General features: G+C 50.7%; 2 protein-coding genes across 2 annotated transcripts; both read left to right on the top strand.

Annotated features, from left to right (window-relative positions):
- The first annotated feature begins 3,376 nt into the window (after positions 1 to 3,376).
- LOC147229687 (26S proteasome non-ATPase regulatory subunit 4-like) lies at positions 3,377 to 8,925 on the top strand. Its single transcript, XM_086155276.1, has 10 exons — positions 3,377 to 3,441; positions 4,839 to 4,979; positions 5,065 to 5,179; positions 5,395 to 5,481; positions 5,632 to 5,700; positions 5,786 to 6,001; positions 6,555 to 6,663; positions 6,743 to 6,880; positions 7,542 to 7,597; positions 8,455 to 8,925. Exons 1-10 carry the CDS (start codon positions 3,416 to 3,418, stop codon positions 8,623 to 8,625), a joined length of 1,128 nt encoding a protein of 375 aa, XP_086011402.1. The 5' UTR covers positions 3,377 to 3,415; the 3' UTR covers positions 8,626 to 8,925.
- Positions 8,926 to 9,905: 980 nt separating this feature from the next.
- Positions 9,906 to 17,259, top strand: znf687a (zinc finger protein 687a). Its single transcript, XM_086155802.1, has 10 exons — positions 9,906 to 11,660; positions 12,060 to 12,309; positions 12,561 to 12,703; positions 12,784 to 12,968; positions 13,780 to 13,956; positions 14,052 to 14,214; positions 14,284 to 14,505; positions 14,668 to 14,780; positions 15,016 to 15,103; positions 15,292 to 17,259. The coding sequence occupies exons 1-10, from the start codon at positions 9,906 to 9,908 to the stop codon at positions 15,865 to 15,867; spliced, it is 3,672 nt and encodes a 1,223-aa protein (XP_086011928.1). The 3' UTR covers positions 15,868 to 17,259.
- Positions 17,260 to 17,363: the final 104 nt, after the last annotated feature.

Genomic DNA, 17,363 nt, shown 5'->3' with positions numbered 1-17,363 from the left:
TATTTTATTTCAATTAAAGCATTGTAAAAGAAATACTTTTATGACTCTTACCGCAATAATATTTTGTGTAGTGTTTTTTTTTTTTTTCTTTTCCAAAACCAAACCTGCTGAGGTTCAAGCTGAAGGTCCAGCCCGCTCCTGTTCCAGGTTTACACGTTCATATTAGAAGAAGGGTGGAGCTTTAGTGCTCAGCCAGAGCCGATACTCATCAACTCAAACAGAAAAAGATGATGCTTGTCCTCACCGGAGTATGTTCCTGTAGGACTTACAGGATGACAAAGAGCTTCGCGGTCAATACTAAATGTCAGTACAAGAGAGTTGCGTTCAATGACCTTTAAAGAAATGGCTTTTGCTCTTCCTCTAAGGGACGCCGGGGTTCTTCAGACTAATAGTCACTGAGGGTTTTCCACGTCACGTCACTTGCACGTCAGGAATGTTACTACCTGCTACTATTATGATATAGTATTTTTTTTGTAATGACTCAGACTGGTAGAATCATGGCAGTTGTGTTAATGAACCCGGGTTCACGTTGTCGGAGCTCAGGCCTCCGTCACATGCGGGGGTTTCCCAGAATATCCTGCTCACAGCATGTCAGAGGACCTTAGATCAGCTGTTCTTTAGACCTGCGAAGTACAAACACTCTGAGATTCTCCATTTCTGATGTGATTATAACCCATGCTTCTTGGGTTTCACCATGTTTACAACTGCTAGAACAACTTCTACCTACTGTTACTTCATTGTTGGTGGGCCACAGGTGCTGCTGCAACCATAGCAACCCTGTGCCGACATCAGTAAAAGCACAACACTAGTAAGTCTGTGGACATAGCCCCCCCTCGCCCACACACACACACACACACACACACTTATGAACCAGGGGTGGATAGCCGTCTCCTGGGTGATGTTCCACCGGTTGAGAAGCGCTGCTTTAGTGGATTCTCAGCACAGCCTGGTATTTGAGTACGCAGCAGTCCAGCCTCAATCCTGCACACTGGTCCTGTTCGACGCGCCCATCGTCTCCACCTCAGGAGACGGACGGACGCCGGCTCTCGTTGCCCATTTCTGCTGGGTACAGAAATGACACGCCCACTTCGCTCCTGGACCAATATTGTTGAGTGTGTCTTTTTTTTTTTTTTTTTTTTTTTTTTGGTTTGTTGTAGTCTAATTCAGAATTACACTTTTGCTTGCAGACTAGATTCTATGGAGGAGACACTAATTTACTACTAAGTGACTGGAGACAGATCTTGAAGATCTCACCTCATAACCTCACTTTTGTTTGTTTTTGTCCTACTAACCCGGGCCCGTGTGTTTATGCAGCTGAGGGAGGAGGTTGTGAATACTTACCGGAGAAGTTAGTCATTTTCATCAATGCACAGTTGTGGATTTAGGACTGAGTTTTTTGTTCGTTTACTTAGTTTTTTTGTTGTCGTTGATTTTAGCCATGGCACCAAAGAGGGGAACAGACGTGGTGGTAACACAGGTTTGATCTGTGTTTTAAGGATCCATTATTAAACCAGATTTTTTTTTTTTTTTAAATTTGCGTAATAGTTTGATGTCTAATAAGCTGTAACACACACACAATCCCTCTAAAAGTTATCCTCTGGCCTGTTTGTTTTTCTTCATCCAGTAGTGTCCTAATTTAAAGATTTGTCACCACATTCCTGGCAAACCCAAGTTCCTTTTACTCCCCTTAACACCTTCTGCCGTGCAGGGATTACCTTCTCCTTCCAGGTATTCTACCACACAGATCGGTTTAGAAGCTGCGCTCCGTTGGTCTCTTAAGATCGACGGCGAAGGAAAGCACTCCTGACGCTCACACTTTTCAGGACTGAAAAATCTGGAGAAATAGCTGGATTTCAATGGAATATTTCACCGCTCTCGCAGCTCGACCCGCGTTTAGGTCTGTTTTGGCGGGTGGCTGCGGTGCAACGGCAGGAGGCGTTGGAATCCACCGCAGCGCAGGCCAGACAATCTTCTTGGCTGCTTCAATGAAGACGTTACAATATTTTTGAAGAAAATGCAATAGAAACCACAATCTGCCACCGATCAGTTCTAAGAAGTATATTTATTTATGTTTTTTTTTTTTTTTTTTTTTTTGCTGTAGGCTGATATGAGAAGATGTTATGTATCTTAGATGATTGTACGTATACTGACAGAAGGATGTCTGACATTTTTGGACTATGACTGGGGGGAGGAGAATTTTACAACTCCACTATTTTTCATCATGTTATCATCATGTGATATGGTAGACATTCTCTCCAACGAGACTCTGGGTTGTTAAAACCTCCCGTGCTTTTTTTTTTTTCTACGTGAATGTTTCACTCGAGCCAATGTTGCTGGTTGTCCTATATGCTTCAATTACTATATTTTTACTGTGTATAAGATGTTCATATGTAAATAGGAGTCACTGAAATGCCTTTCCATGCGATTTGTGCTGCCTGTTCCTCCTGCCATGTTTCAGTTATGTGGTGGTGATGTTTTCATGTCTGGTTTTAAAGAATTAAACATATTTTCTAAGTCTGTTTTCTGTCTTGATGCGTGGATTATTTCAACGCCTTGCCGCTGCCGTGGATGTTGTCAACGAGGGCAGTGGTGCAAAGACGTCCTGGTAGGCTTCTAGGGAGAAGGGAGCACCTGCAAAATTCACAACCTGTAAGAAATACTTGTGTCCTGAGTTCTGGTCAGATATTCTTTTGAAAGAAGATGGAAGGCAAGACTTTTTATCTGCATCACCGCTGGGAAGTCTCTGGGCAGCCATCCCGCTCACAACGTCTCACTCTGCAGGCTTTGAGATGCTCTGCAGAGGACGAGGAGCCTGGAGTCCATGATGAGATATGAGGAGAATCAGAACATGTTAGGAGACACCAGTCGAAGCATCAAGATGGAAGGCGTAACTGCATGGCAGTCACTCATTTCGTAGTCTGAATGCAAAGAAGTTCTCTATGTATCCTTTTAGGACGAAACTGCCTCTCCATATATGTTGTTAAAATGTGGTTTAGAAAATAACAAATCAAGCAGGGATCTGTCCTTGGCAACACTGATTGATCTGTGCAGACTGAAATGTGGAATTCTTTTCCACAGCTGAACCATGGCATTATATCCTACACATGGAATAGTCACATTTTATTTCACTTTATTTTTTTCGATTTTTGCAACTTCTGGTGTAAGAGATAAAACCAGTGTGCCTGCTCGCCTGTTGACGAGAGGTTTGTATGTAGTATTTAAAAACTACTTGCGGGTTGATAGCACTACTGCCGCAATTAATGAATAAGTGTCTTATAAATAAACAATAAATATAAATAAATGATAACTTTCCCCCTAGCGGCCGCCAAGCGAACTACATGTTTACGTCTGGTTTCCTTAAAAACACCATTACCCATCAGCCCCCATGATGACGTAGAAAACCGGAGACTTCAAGATGGTGCTTGAAAGTACTATGGTCTGGTAAGGATTTAATAATACATTCAAAGTCTGTATTTTAAAGCCTTTTTGACGCGGTCAACAGGGCGTTATGATATACTTTAATCTCTGTTTTGAACAGAATTATTTCACGTTTCCGTATCTGTTCTTTTGTTGGGAAGAAACCGCTCGAGTTATTTCCTGAGTCACTGTAACGTCCCCGGATGCTAAGCTCTTAGCTAACGTTAGCAGGGCTTTATTGCAAACGATTTTTAGATGTTGTCGCTCAGCCGATACTCTGATCACTATTTATAAGGGAAGTGGAATTTCAAGAACACTACAAAATTGGTCTTTTAAAAGTGCGGTGCCTCACGTCGTGTAAACCTGACATCCCATCAACGCGTTAGCATGAGCTAGCTATTGATGCTACTGTCAAGACAATGACAGCTTGTAGCCCCACATTATATCGATGTCATTAAGCTAGCTATTTATGGTGGTACATTTCGTGTAGTTTTTGTGTGTTTTCTTTTCGTATACGATTGTATTTTCTTTCCGAGAAGCAAAAAATTTACAAAGCAATTATCAGCTACAGAGCTAATGGTTTAGCTTGAACTCAGAATGTTGTATATAACAGAAAGATAAGCACTTCATTAACTCCTTGCAGGAAATAATACCGCAGCAACAGTAGGTCCTACATGCAACAAACATGGTTCTAGATATCTTCACAATTTGGCATAGGTTGATTAAGTTTACAATATTACAATACACTTAAGGTATATTGAATCATTAAATTCTGTTGGGGTTGAATTTACAATTAGTGTTTAGAAGAATAGATACCACCAGAAGGCGGCTTGTTTTATTTGCACAAATATTGTAACGTTGGTAGAATCACACAAACACTAGACATTTTGCCTTCTGAACAAGACTGCTTTATTTACAATAAACAATTACAGGCTTAACTAGAACGGGCACTGTCATGACTTTAACCCAGGGCCTCAGCCAGAGCTCGATTCCTCCGTCCCCTGCACATCACGAACACACATCCCTTAGAGATCATTACAATGTCACACAAGATAAGACAGAAAGTCCCCAGGTTTCAAATAACTATTACATTACATTACACTACAGTCATTTGGCAGACACTTTTATCCAAAGCTACTTACAAAAAGTGCAAAGGGTTTTTAGGGTATTAAACTAGGGGTTGTGATTTAAGAATATCATTATATTAGTCTATGCATTGCTGTGTGTTTTATGTTGAAGGAGCTGTAGCCCCGAAAATTTAATTTCTTGGATAATCCAAATACTTACAAATTTTAACAATTTGTTAATATCTGATCCCCCACTAAATTAACATATTCAATCATCCATATTACCAGTATTTTTGAATTAATATTTGAATATGAATCAGTGTTTTGTGTTCTGTTTTTATTTTTTTCTTCCAGTGTGGACAATAGTGAGTACATGCGCAATGGAGACTTTTTGCCCACCAGACTGCAGGCACAGCAGGACGCCGTTAACATTGTTTGTCACTCCAAGACTCGCAGTAACCCTGAAAACAATGTGGGACTCATCACCATGGCAAAGTAAGACGGCGGCGCGTTATACGGTTCCTGCGTTGGTATTTGAAATGTAACCGTGTTCTGACATGAGCGCTATGTGCCCGTGCAGCAACTGCGAGGTGCTAACCACACTGACCCCAGACACCGGGAGGATACTGTCCAAGTTACATGCAGTGCAGCCTCGTGGAAACATCAGCTTCTGCACAGGCATCAGGGTGGCACATGTGAGGATTCTTTTTTTTTTTCCTCCCCCGATGCAAGGATGGGGTTTTTGAAGGACAGGTGTCTTTAATTTTCAATAAATGGGGTGCTTTGTTAATGTTGTCTAGGATTGTTTTACAAAGCTCCAGGCTGATATTTCCACTGTTCAAATGAGGAGACGTGAAGAGACATTTTGGATGAATGCAAAAATATCCTTTGACGTTTATTCCCATTGCAGCTGGCTCTGAAACACAGACAAGGCAAAAACCACAAGATGCGAATCATTGCGTTTGTCGGCAGTCCAGTGGAAGACAATGAAAAAGAGGTGAGCTGAGTCCCGTGAGAGATCTTTGTGTTTTGCGTGATTTATTGGATTAATTGTGTTCCTTTGCTGGCTTTTGATTTACTCAAACAAGAACATTTGATGCTTTTAATTCAGAGTGTTAATGCCGGCGTGTATTTTTTTTTTCCATAGCTGGTCAAAATGGCCAAGCGGCTGAAGAAAGAAAAAGTCAACGTGGACGTCATAAACTTTGGCGAGGAGGTACTTTTCCCCCTAGCGTTCCTCTCGACCAACTGGCACACCTATTCCTGGAGGTTGACAATGTCTGCGTGTTCTGATGTCACAGGAAACGAACACCGAGAAGCTGACGGCTTTCATCAACACGCTGAATGGGAAAGAGGGCGCAGGCTCCCATCTGGTCACCGTGCCCCCGGGGCCCAGTCTGGCCGATGCCCTGCTGTCCTCGCCCATCCTGGCCGGAGAAGGGGGGGCCGTGTTAGGCCTCGGGGCCAGCGACTTTGAGTTTGGCGTGGATCCCAGCGCCGACCCAGAGCTGGCATTGGTAAGACGGCAGGACGAAGAGTTTGATCGACATGTTGGTCGGTCAAGGCTCTTGACACGTTCTAAACAACGGCTCCGAACAAAACATGTCATGACACAAACATTTCAAAATATAATCGCACGCTCATACAATTTAGACCTTTTCTGACAACCATTAATGCCTTGACCCAACATGAAAACTCAGTTAAATTCCTTCTCACCCTCACACACAGAAGTAGTGGAGCTCAACAGGAAACAGACTGTTTTTGCTAAAAACAGTCAGCTGGACATACCGGGGTTTAGCAGATGTAACCCGAGGCAGCGTGTACTCTTGAAGACTTTCTTGCATTTGGTCGCCGTTTACTTGGTGTCCCTACCAGGAGTGTTTTGTAAAAAAACATCCCCCAACCTTCTGTCCAGTCACATGAAAAGCAAAGTCTGAATGTTTCTTCATTTGAAGAAAAAATTCAGTCTGTGCACACGCTGTTCTACTATGCGTGGCAGTGAATCATGACTCCTCCAGCTTTGCCTGAGGTCATGGTTTGTAACGCTCCGGATTCTCTGACCTTCTCCAGGCTCTGCGGGTTTCTATGGAGGAGCAGAGGCAACGACAGGAGGACGAGGCTCGCAGAGCTGCCGTCGCATCCGCCGCCGAGGCCGGCATCGCCTCCCCTGCTGCCGATGGTGAGAGATAGGACAAGCTGCTTCCCCCTCCTGTAACCGTTGACCGCAGATGAGTGGTTTTCATATCCTTGTGCTGCAGAGTCGGACGACGCGTTGCTGAAGATGTCGGTCCCCCACACGGACTCAGCAGCACCCGCCATACCAGACATCAGCCGCATGACGGAGGACGAACAGATCGCCTATGCCCTGCAGATGTCCATGCAGGGATCAGGAGCAGGTTAAACACCTTGAACATCTAACTACATCTAGAGCGTGTCACATCGACACGTCCCCCCGCAGTGCCTTTTAAATATCGCGATGAGGACAGCGGGACCGATGCAATGCTTTTATTCGCGGGTTCCAAAAGGTTGCAAACACAGTGAACAGTATTTGCCACACGCTCCCTTAAAATCAAGTCCGACTCGATAGATAAACACAATGACAACAGCAAGAGGTAGAAGTTCTGTTTTCACACAGAGATTCGGTGTCCTCTTCTTTGGGCTGCTCCCTTCAGGGGTCTGCGGATGTTCGGCTGCAGAAGGAAAGGTTTGGGCAAAAATGAGTTTGGAAATAATATCTCTGGAGTGGAATAAGGGTGTGGTTTCATGCCCAGGGGTCAGCACGACCACAGAGGACAGGTAACATTCTCAAGGTGACGGCTCTACCTCGGCTGTTTACAAGCCTAAAATCAGGAGTGGACCCGGTTTGCTTTTAATGACCATTGAGTTTTTTTCCATGGTAAATAGACTTGACCAAAACCATGGATATTACTGTTTAGTAGCTCTAAAAGGTATTCAGTCAAATGACCCCCGGAGGAAGCCAGAGTTGAAAAAACAACCGGAATTGGTCAGCGCCATTTTTCCTTGTCAGATGACAGATGTGCTGTTCTTCTCCATCAGAGTTCGGAGCCGAGGACATGGACACCGGAGCTGATATAGACTCCAGCGAAGCCAAGGTAAAAGAGTCCTCCCTCAAATTAAATATGCCACATTTGAAAAATCTCACTATGGAATATATGGCTCCCCAAACCTGTCCGCTTCAGCCAAAATAAACATATTTACAGCAAAATGCTAATGCATTAGCAGTGACCCGCTATCAGTTATGAAAAGTTCAAACAGAAGGCAAATTGTTTGAAACGCTCGCTCTTGTTCTATTTTCACTGTCTGGCAATCCTAGTTTAGCTCCTGACCTGTTGTATGCGTCGGCCTTTGGATGATCTACGAAATATGGATTCCAGAAAAGCCGAGCGCTCGTTCCAATTTGTCACAGCCAAGCTGATCTTTGCAAAAGCATTCATGGTCTGTCAGGGGATCCACGTGGCCCCAAAAGCTGTTTCCTTTCAACTAACCAAGGAATAGAAGCAGCAGTATGACTGTGGTGTTTCAGCATCTCTGAAACCACACATTCAACTGTGGTGACTCTAATTCATTCATAATTTGATCCAACAACATTGAGAGTGTTTGGGTCGAGGAGTGCCGAAGATCACGTTCTTTCATCGCAAAGACGACAAAGTGTTAGGAGCAGAATCCTCCCGGTTCTTGATTTCTAGAATACCAAACCCAGAAATGCATTCAGAAGCTTCCAAGCGGCCCCTCCGGTGCTACACACAGGCTTATTATTCTTGGTGTTTTGCATTCAACACTATGATCGCATGTGTGACCCGCTTGCAAACATGTTTGGTATCATGAAGCGTTTCAGGAAATGTGGGATATATTTTTACATTTTACAAAAAAGAAGAAAAAGAGAGAGTTCAAATGCCCGCATTGGCGGCGCTGCTGTTGTGAAAATGCCCACGCTTTCACTTTCGTCCAGGATGAAGAGGACTACGATGTCATGCAGGATCCAGAGTTCCTCCAGAGCGTCCTGGAGAACCTCCCCGGAGTCGACCCCAACAACGAGACCATCCGAAACGCCATGGGATCTCTGGGCTCGCAGACAGGTTCTAAACCGGACACCAAGAAGGACGAGGAGAAAAAGAAATAAAACCCCAAGAGAGAAACTTATGTGACCAATAAAACCTGCTGGGAATTGCATGGCATGTGTTTTTAGCACAAGTATTACTTTTAAGTTTCTACACAGGATCTGTTTGTTCATCTCTTTGTTTAATCCTTTTATTCACATGTAAACTGTAAGTGACCTTCGATACTTTCCAAGGTCAGATAAAGTTTTCTCAGCATCGCAGCCACTTCTGATTCCCCAGACCCGCCGTTCGACCCCGAATCTTTTCTACTGGAACTTGGCAAAGCCGGTAAAGTACCACCTGAAATAAATGTGCAGAATACACTGGCGTGTTTTTTACCGCTGAGAAAATGTCTACTTTCTTATTTAGTAAAAGGGATTATTCCCCCCCCCCCCCCTGCTGTTGATGACTTTGGGGGTGACCTTACTCATGTTGGGTTCAGTACTGAACACATTTACTTGAAATGGTTTCCACACCTGAAGATACAGCAAGTCATGGCCGGATGTGCACTTTTCTATGTTTTAAATCACAGACACTGTTATTTATAGACCCAATAACTCAGACCAGGCCCCTCGGATCCCTAAGGCGTTTATTCCTGCAAAACTGGAGTATTTGTTCCGCTCTGCGTTCATGAGATACATAACACCTGCAAACTCCACGCTTCTTAACGTGTGTAAGTCAGTCCCGGCAGGGAGTAGCGGAGTCCCGGAGCCGGTGCGGCGTCGGTGGCTCCTGCAGAGGCGGTGTGTGCGAGGGTCCGACCCTCCGAGCCTCCGAGCCTCAGACAGGAAGCCGGAGCCCCGCGGCTTCCTCGAGGCCCCGCCGTCGCAGTTAGTCTGACGGGGAACCTGCGCGCCCGGAGCGAAGTAACGAGCACTTCTAGCACTAGCAGGTAACACGTCAACCGGGTGGCGGTGGTGAGGGGAGGGGAAGGGGAAAGAAAAACGAAAGTTTATTCGAGCGAGAGCCTCTGTTTGCATTCCCCGCGGTCAGCTTGGTTCTTCCGGGCGGGTGGTGGGCAGCGGACGGTGGGCGGCGAGCCGCTCCCGGACCCGCAGCTCCGCTCCGGCGTTAGCAAGGCTAGCTAGCCGCTATATGCTAACGCTAGCTGCTAGCGGCGGGAGCCACTTGTTGAGCGCGGACAGGCGGCCGGCCGTCCGGTCCCTCCCCGACCTCTGTCCTCCGTTTCCCCGCCGGCTGACTGCGGTTCCGTCGGTTCGGGTGTCGCGGAGCCGAAGTAGCTCCGAGCCGCTATGCTAACCCGCTTCCCCCTCCCCGACAGGTCGGCCGCCGCGTGCCCGCCATGGGGGACATGAAGACCCCGGACTTCGACGACTTGCTGGCGGCCTTCGACATCCCGGACATCGACGCCATCCAGTCCGGCGGGGAAGAGCAGCCGGAAGATGGGGCCTCCGAAGCCGCCGAGAGACCTACGGTGTCCCCGCCGTCCTTCCCCTGCTCCCCGGACTCCGCCAGAGACCCCTCCGGGGTCAGCGTGATCGTGAAGAACGCGGGGCGGCCCGGCCCTGTGGAGGCGGGGGAGCGGGGCTCCGCCGGGGACCCGCCCGGGACCGACGCTCCGGGCCACGGCAAGTTGGCCGACACCGTCCCTCGCTACGGAGCCGGGCCTCCTGCAGAGGCCGCCGCGGAGCCCCAGGTTGCCAATGGCTTTGAGGGTCCCGCCGTCCGGGTCCAGCCCCCCCTGTGGCCCGGATCGTCTCTGAGGGCCATCCTGGAGGAGGACGGGAGGAGCGGGAAGGGGCCCCAGGGAGGCCCCCTCCAGAACCCCCCACGCATCCTGAGCCACCTGCAAGGTCCACTGTCCTCAGCTCCGAGAGGCTCATCTCCTCCTTCCCTGGGCTCTGGAAGCCCCCACCTTCCTCCTCCTCCTCCTCCCAATCCTCCTCGCTCCGCCAACAGAGGAGACATGCATGCAGCCCATAACTCCCTCCCGCCCCCGCTGCCTCACAACGGGAGCGACAAACCAGGGGTCACCAGCGTGGTTCTCTCTGAGGAGGAGGACTCGGAGCCAGACTTGGGGAGCCCCCTGGTGATCCACGAGAGCCCCGAGTTCGTCATGCCTTCGCCCCCGAGGTTTAAACCTCGCCGGAGGCTGCAGCCCGAGTCCGTCGGAGTCCCATCCTGTGGCGTCCCGGACCCTCCGCACGCATCCGTCTCCTCAGCGTCTGAGGAAGCCAACCAGGGGCGGCAGGTGGAGAGCAGCTCCGTCCCCGGGGCTTCATCTGCAGCCTCTCAGCCTCAGAGCACCCAAGAGCAGAAGGAGGAATACCCGGAGCACGTCATTGACGAGAGGGATTCCCCCGAGAGCCCCCCGCCCAGCGAGACCGGCCTCCTGCTGCCCAGGAGCAGCAGCCCCGACCCGCCGCCCGTCTCGGCGTCCGCGGCCGACCATCAGGAAGAAGTCCAGGACGGTGAGGAGCGGGGTGAGAAGACGGTGAACGGGGACGTCGTCCCGGCAGAAGACGGCGCCCCCACGCTGAAGACGGCCGCGGCGGAGCCGTACCCCCTCAAGGTGAAGATCAAAATGCCCTCCGGAAGCTCCAGGACCGCTGCCGGGCCGGCGTCCAAAAAAGGCTCCAGAGCGCCGGCGAAGGGCGGAGACGGATCCAAAGCCCCCGAAGGGCACGGCTCGAGGGCCAGGAAAGAGACGAGCCGGGACCCCGAAGCTGCGGGGGCCGTCCGAGACAGAGCCGCCCGGCCTAAAGGTCACCCGTCTGCCACCAAGACGGCGGCGCTGCCCTCCGTCTCGTCCGCCAGGGCCGGCCCCGGCCCAGCCGCCAGCCCGAGCCCCGGCGCCGTCAGCCTGCGAAGCCTGGGGCACAAAACCCTGAGCGGAGGGACGGCGGCGCCCTCCGCTCAAGGCGGCGGGCGCCCGGCCTCCATAGTGAACAGCTCCGGCACCGTGGTGTCCAAGACCCAGACCAGCCTGGTGGAGAGCTTCAACAAGATCCTCAACAACAAGAACCTGCTGCCCAGCTACAAGCCGGACCTCAACTCGCCGCCCCCTGCAGAGTGGGGGCTTCCCCTGCCTGCTCAGGTACTGACCTCCTCAAGGCAGTGAACCCCACTTAGGTCCTGATGGTCTGGTTAGCACCGTGTGTGTGTGTGTGTGAGAAAGAGATTCAAGTGGAGATCGTTCATGTAAAATCTAAAATGATGCACTGAAGGTAGCAGACCGGTGAAGAGCAGGGTTTTATCAGAGAAGGCATCGTCTCTGGACCGGAACTCCAAGAAAGGGTTTTCATCAGAACATTCTCAGATGAAACTTTTAAGATGAGTCGTTTCTAGAAGTTCTTCTCAAAGTCAGCTTGAAGTGCAGGTGGCAGGAAGTGTTTGTCGAAAGCGACTCTGTTTTCTCCTCTTCGGCGAGACGTTCTTGTGTTCCCGCCGCTTCCCGACCTCCTCGCTGAGCCGCTGAATGTGCGATGCTCCTCAGGGTTACCGGTGCCTGGAGTGCGGCGACGCCTTCGCCCTGGAGCGCAGCCTGGCTCGCCACTACGACCGGCGCTCGCTGAGGATCGAGGTGACCTGCAACCACTGCGGAAAGCGTCTGGCCTTCTTCAACAAGTGCAGCCTGCTGCTGCACGCCAGGGAGCACAAGGAGAAGGGCCTGATCATGCAGTGCTCTCATCTGGTCATGAAGCCCGTGCCCCTGGACCAGATGATCGTCCAGCAGGAGCCCAGCGGTCAGTCGGGCTTCTTGTCCACGGGGGAGCTGCTTCCTGGAGGAGGAGGAGGCAGATGTTTGGTCGCGGTGGAGCTTCTGCAAACACCTGATCAATGCATCGATCACATCATCAGAATTACTTTGACATCCATGTCCTCACCATCCCTCCTGGTCCAGAGGCTCCTCCCCAGTTCCTCCTCATGGAGGTGGAGTTTTGGCCGCACGTGGACGTCCGCTGTGTTTTCACGGTGTCTCCTCCCTCCTTCGCAGCGCCTCTGGGCCGGTCCAGCCCGACCAGGAAGACGGAGGTCCTGAACTTCAACAACAGCAGGTGTCCTGAGTGTCAGACGCAGTTCAGCAGCCAGGAGGAGCTCGGGCAGCACTTCCAGGAGGTCAAAGCCACACACACCACGGTGAGAGAGGGAGAGAGAGAGCGTGTGTGTGTGTGTGTGTGTGTGAGAGGAGAAAAGTAAGATGCCCATCTCACCCCCAGTCGTGCACAGAGTGCTCTCCTCCCATGCTGCTCCCCAACGTCTGCAGTGGTTCGGCCCACCAGCGTCTCCACCAGGGTTCGGCTCCCCACGTCTGCCCGGAGTGCGGCGGCGCCGCCAAGCAGGCGCAGCTGCAGGCGCACCTGGAGGAAACCTGCCTGCACTTCGCTCGCCGCATCGGGTACAGGTAGGACGCCTGGACTCAGCCAGCGGCCGCCGCACATGGATCATTCCATTTGGACAGAGTATGTGGACCGTTGCATTTTTGCAGTGTAATTTTTGTACGTGTTTGCGTGCATAGACGGTATTTTAGTTGTATTTGTCGTACTCTTTCTATGGCATTTTGATTGTTGTGTAAATATGTATATTTCTGGCTGGCTTAACAGATTTGTTGCACGTGTGTGTGTGTGTGTGTGTGTACATATATTGACTAAAAAAAAAATCAGGAGGAGTATGTGGACCGTTCTATTTAGGGGGACCATCTGGACTGTTCCATTGTGGTTAGAAATAATACAGACAGGTCCACATAGTCCACCTAAATGGAACGGTCCACATAGTCTGCCTAAATGGTACCGTCCACATAGTCTGCCTAAATGGTACGGTCCGCCTAAATGGAACGGTCCGCCTAAATGGTACGGTCCACATAGTCTGCCTAAATGGATGTTTGTATTCTTTCCAACCAGTTTGTAGCATCCATAGCGGTTTACTGCCATTCATGATTGACAACCTTCATTCTGGGGACAGAAACCTGTATTTCAGTATCTTCAGGTGTTTGAACCGACAGCCTGTTCTTCCTGCTTAAAGCTGTTCAAAGTTCAGACCTTCTCGGTTCTCCTGGAAGTCTTTGAACACACGTGCACTCTGGGATCAGACTGAAACCCCAGAGGCCTCTGAGTGAAGATCATATGAAACGTCAACGTTTCCGATAGAAGTCGGCGTCTGGAGCGCTAACGTGCAGTCAGTCTTGCTCAGCTGCTTGTTCCGCCGTCCATCTCCAGATGTTCCAGCTGCCTGGTGGTGTTTGGAGGTCTGAACTCGGTCAAGTCTCACATCCAGCAGGCTCACTGCGACACCTTCCACAAATGCCCCACCTGCCCCATGGCCTTCAAATCCGCCCCGACCATCCAGAGCCACATCGCTGCCCAGCACCCGACACTCACCGAAGCCAAGGCCATGTACTCTACACACACACACACACACACACACACACACACACACACACACACACTCAGGAGACTGTGCTGAAGAAAACTGTCCCCTCCCCCCCCAGGTTGATCTACAAGTGCGTGATGTGCGACACCGTCTTTACCCACAAGTCCCTGCTCTACGTCCACTTTGACACACACCTGACCAACCAGAAGGTCCAGGTGTTCAAGTGTCCCGAGTGCACCAAGCTCTTCTCTCAGAGGACGTCCCTGCTGGAGCACCACAAGGTCTGTCCACGTTCTCCGCCGGGCTCCGACCCCCTCGGCCGTCCTCACCTTCTCCTCTCCGCCTCTCAGAGCCACAGGGTCGCCACGCTGTCCTCGCCGGCGTCCTCCTCCTCCTCGCGAGCCCCGCCGAAGCCGGAGAGCTCGGACGGCGAGGAGCGGGCGGATCCCGGCAAAGAGAGGCTTCGGGCCGAGAAGATCAAGACCCCCTCCGGGTGGAAGTGCGTGCCCTGTCACCTGCGCTACTCCGACCGGGAGGAGTTCATCGGCCACATGGCCCAGCAGCACGGCAAGGTGAGGACCTTCGGGCCTCTTGGTCCCCCACACGTCAACCTGGAGGTCACAGTGAAGGTCGCGTTGGAAGAGCTTCGCGTCTAACCCGAGAAAGAGTTTGGATGCTGATCCCGTGTGTGTGTGTGTGTGTGTGTGTGTGTGTGTGTGTGTGTGTGTGTGTAGATCCTGAAGAAGTTTCCCTGTAACAAATGCGAGAGCTCCTTCACCACCACCTCCAGCCTGAGACGTCACATCAGAGACAAACACAAAGCACTGAACCGAGGCTTCCGCTGCCAGTGAGTGTGTGAATCCTTTGCACACACACACATATTCCCGAGGCGTTGAGGCAAACACTTGGAAACACAGAGTACATTTGAACCTGCTGACAGCTTTTTAGGGAGTAGACTGATGACGTGTGTGTGTGTGTGTGTGTGTGTGTGTGTGTGTGTGTGTGTGTGTGTGTGTGTGTGTGTGTGTGTGTGTGTGTGTGTGTGTGTGTGTGTGTGTGTGTGTGTGTGTGTGTGTGTGTAGGTACTGCACAGAGAGCAAGAAGGCATTCAGCAGCAGGGCGATGCTGGACAGACACATCGAACTGAGACACAATCCGGACGCCGTAACGGTAAAACTATTGCCTTCTGTCTTTGAGCACCTGATCGATCCGAAATTCATGCGATGAATGAATGAATGAATGAATGAATGAATGAAGCCGGCGGTGTGTTTCGCGCGCTGGTGGTGCTTCAGCCGGGAGTGTAAAGTCCTCCACGCATGTGGTGACGGTACGGCTTCCGATCCCCTCTGCGGTCTCAGGGGGGCCGAGACGAGGCGGGCAGCTCGTCGGAGCAGGACGGAGGTCAGGCGTCTCGGCCCGGGAGAAGAGGAGCGCCGAAGGCGGAGAAGGACCCGGAGCTCCCGGCCAAGAAGCCGCGGTCCTCCGCCTCGCCGCCCGAGTCCGGGTTCTGCTGCGCCCCCTGCGGCTTCACCACCGAGGACCAGAGCACCTTCCTGGATCACATCGCCCGGCACCAGCCCGGCGGGCCGGAGGCGGCGGGCCAGCAGTGCCTGCAGTGCGGAGCCTGCTTCACCTCCGCCTCCTCCTTGTCCCGCCACCACTTCATCACCCACAAAGTGAGGGACGCCGTCCCCGACGGCCAGCAGGGCCCGGCCCGCTCCCCCACAGGCAACCGGAGGCACGACGACAGGAGCTCCCTGGCGGGCTCCGAGCCGCCGTCGCCCTCCTCGGCGGCCCAGGGGAAGGAGGAGGACGGCACCCTGGCCTGCAGGGTCTGCAGCAAACCCTTCGACAAGGCTTCCGATCTGAACACGCACTTCAGGACTCACGGCATGGCCTTCATCAACGCCAGAAACACGGGGAAACCCGCCTGAGAGACGGGTCCCGGCGGGAACCGTAAAGTGCCTTAGCGGAACCGCTCCGCTCTTCGGATTCGAGCCACGGATGTCCCAATCGGGGGGTTTGTGCGGGAACGCGCTGAGATACGATCCAAGGTGGGTTCCGGTCCGCCGCCGCCGCTCGCGACGCTCAGGGTGGAACGCAGGAACGTGACGTTCTGTTACGCAAACCAATGTGACGGTGGCCGCTCGTCCCTCGACCTGCTAACGCACACGACTGTGAATCTACCAAAACGCCTACTGTGACCCTGAATGCACCCCGACTCCTTCCTCTGTTCACCCGACTTTGCTTTTCTGAAGCGCTCGGTAAAATTCTGGATTTTCTTTTTAATGACGTCTTTGGACTGGACCGGGAAGAGAATCGCTATTTGTCTTTTTAAAGGACGGACACTCGGGGTTACGTCACCTTCACTGTCTCGGAAATCATGGGAAAAAAAGGGTGTTAACCTCCCGGGAGCTGAGCTTTTCTTGTTTGTTTTTTTTCTGCTTTTTATTCCTCCTACCTGGTTTTTTGGGGGGAAAAAATGGACAAGATGCGAGTTTATTTAACTCCGTATTTGCAGCCAAACTTGCCGTTACTTCACTTGTTTTACACATCAGCCTTAAAATGACCTGTTGAGCTCAGGTGAGTCCCTCAATGTCCCCCAGACCACACACACACACACACACACACACACACACACACACACACACACACACATTAAGACATCTCCATTCAGCCCAACTGCTGCACAAGAACTCTCTCATTGACCTTGAGCTTCACAGGATCCGTCGTCATCTCTTTCACTCGCTGGTTCTTTTAAATCTACTTAAATATTAATCATAACAATGACCTTTTTTTTTTGGTTTCTGGTTCACTTTGCGATCCGGATCCGCCGCAGGGATTCCCGCTTCTTTTGACACCCGTGTCATTTCCCTTGCTGCCGTTAGAGGGCGCAAAGCAAGGCTCACTCATGGTGATGCAAAGGTGGAGAAAAATGAAGGTTTTAAGAGCAGGAATCTCTTGAGGTCCTTTTAAAAGACGGCAGCGGGAGGGAGGAAAACTACTGAGAAAAAAAACATGGAAGAGTTCAGAATGTGAAAAAGCTGCAGTTTTTGGTCTTAACGGCTGAAGCTGCTTGGAAGGTCTTGTTCGCGGAAGAAGCACACGTTTGTCTAAAACCATGTTTTACAGATACTGTGAGTGTGTGTGTGTATCTACGTCTAATGACAACTTATCGATCAGTGCATGTCAATGATTTCTCTGCCATTTCCGGATTCTCTCCCGGTTCCCGCTTCGTTCTCAACATCATGTTTGTTTGTTTTGTATCTACTAGTCGATTTCATACTAAATGATGACAGGAAATAATAAATCTTAATGACAAATCACAGGGAGATTCTGTCCTTCTGAAGCTCCGTGAAGAATGCACAGCTTTATTTTGGATCTTCTGCAAACTTTCGCTAATACAAAGCACACATCGCAGAGGGAATGG

Source organism: Fistularia commersonii, chromosome 11 (genome assembly GCF_037954325.1).
Source record: "Fistularia commersonii isolate RoL2024-O1a breed Wild chromosome 11, RoL_Fcom_v1.0, whole genome shotgun sequence".
NCBI classification, from domain to species: Eukaryota; Metazoa; Chordata; class Actinopteri; order Syngnathiformes; family Fistulariidae; genus Fistularia; species Fistularia commersonii.
The sequence above is the reverse complement of the archived record's forward strand: the minus strand, read 5'-3'. Positions and strand labels throughout refer to the sequence as shown.

What these genes read in the sequence shown, in the direction of transcription:
- LOC147229687 (XM_086155276.1), top strand. Translation starts at nt 3,416, where the DNA reads ATGGTGCTTGAAAGTACTATGGTCTG. An exon ending in TCATAAACTTTGGCGAGGAG is followed by an intron (nt 5,701 to 5,785) that starts GTACTTTTCCCC and finishes CTGATGTCACAG; the next exon opens with GAAACGAACACCGAGAAGCT. An exon ending in CATGCAGGGATCAGGAGCAG is followed by an intron (nt 6,881 to 7,541) that starts GTTAAACACCTT and finishes CTTCTCCATCAG; the next exon opens with AGTTCGGAGCCGAGGACATG.
- znf687a (XM_086155802.1), top strand. Translation starts at nt 9,906, where the DNA reads ATGGGGGACATGAAGACCCCGGACTTCGACGACTTGCTGGCGGCCTTC. An exon ending in CGTCCAGCAGGAGCCCAGCG is followed by an intron (nt 12,310 to 12,560) that starts GTCAGTCGGGCT and finishes CCTCCTTCGCAG; the next exon opens with CGCCTCTGGGCCGGTCCAGC. An exon ending in GCTCGCCGCATCGGGTACAG is followed by an intron (nt 12,969 to 13,779) that starts GTAGGACGCCTG and finishes GTCCATCTCCAG; the next exon opens with ATGTTCCAGCTGCCTGGTGG.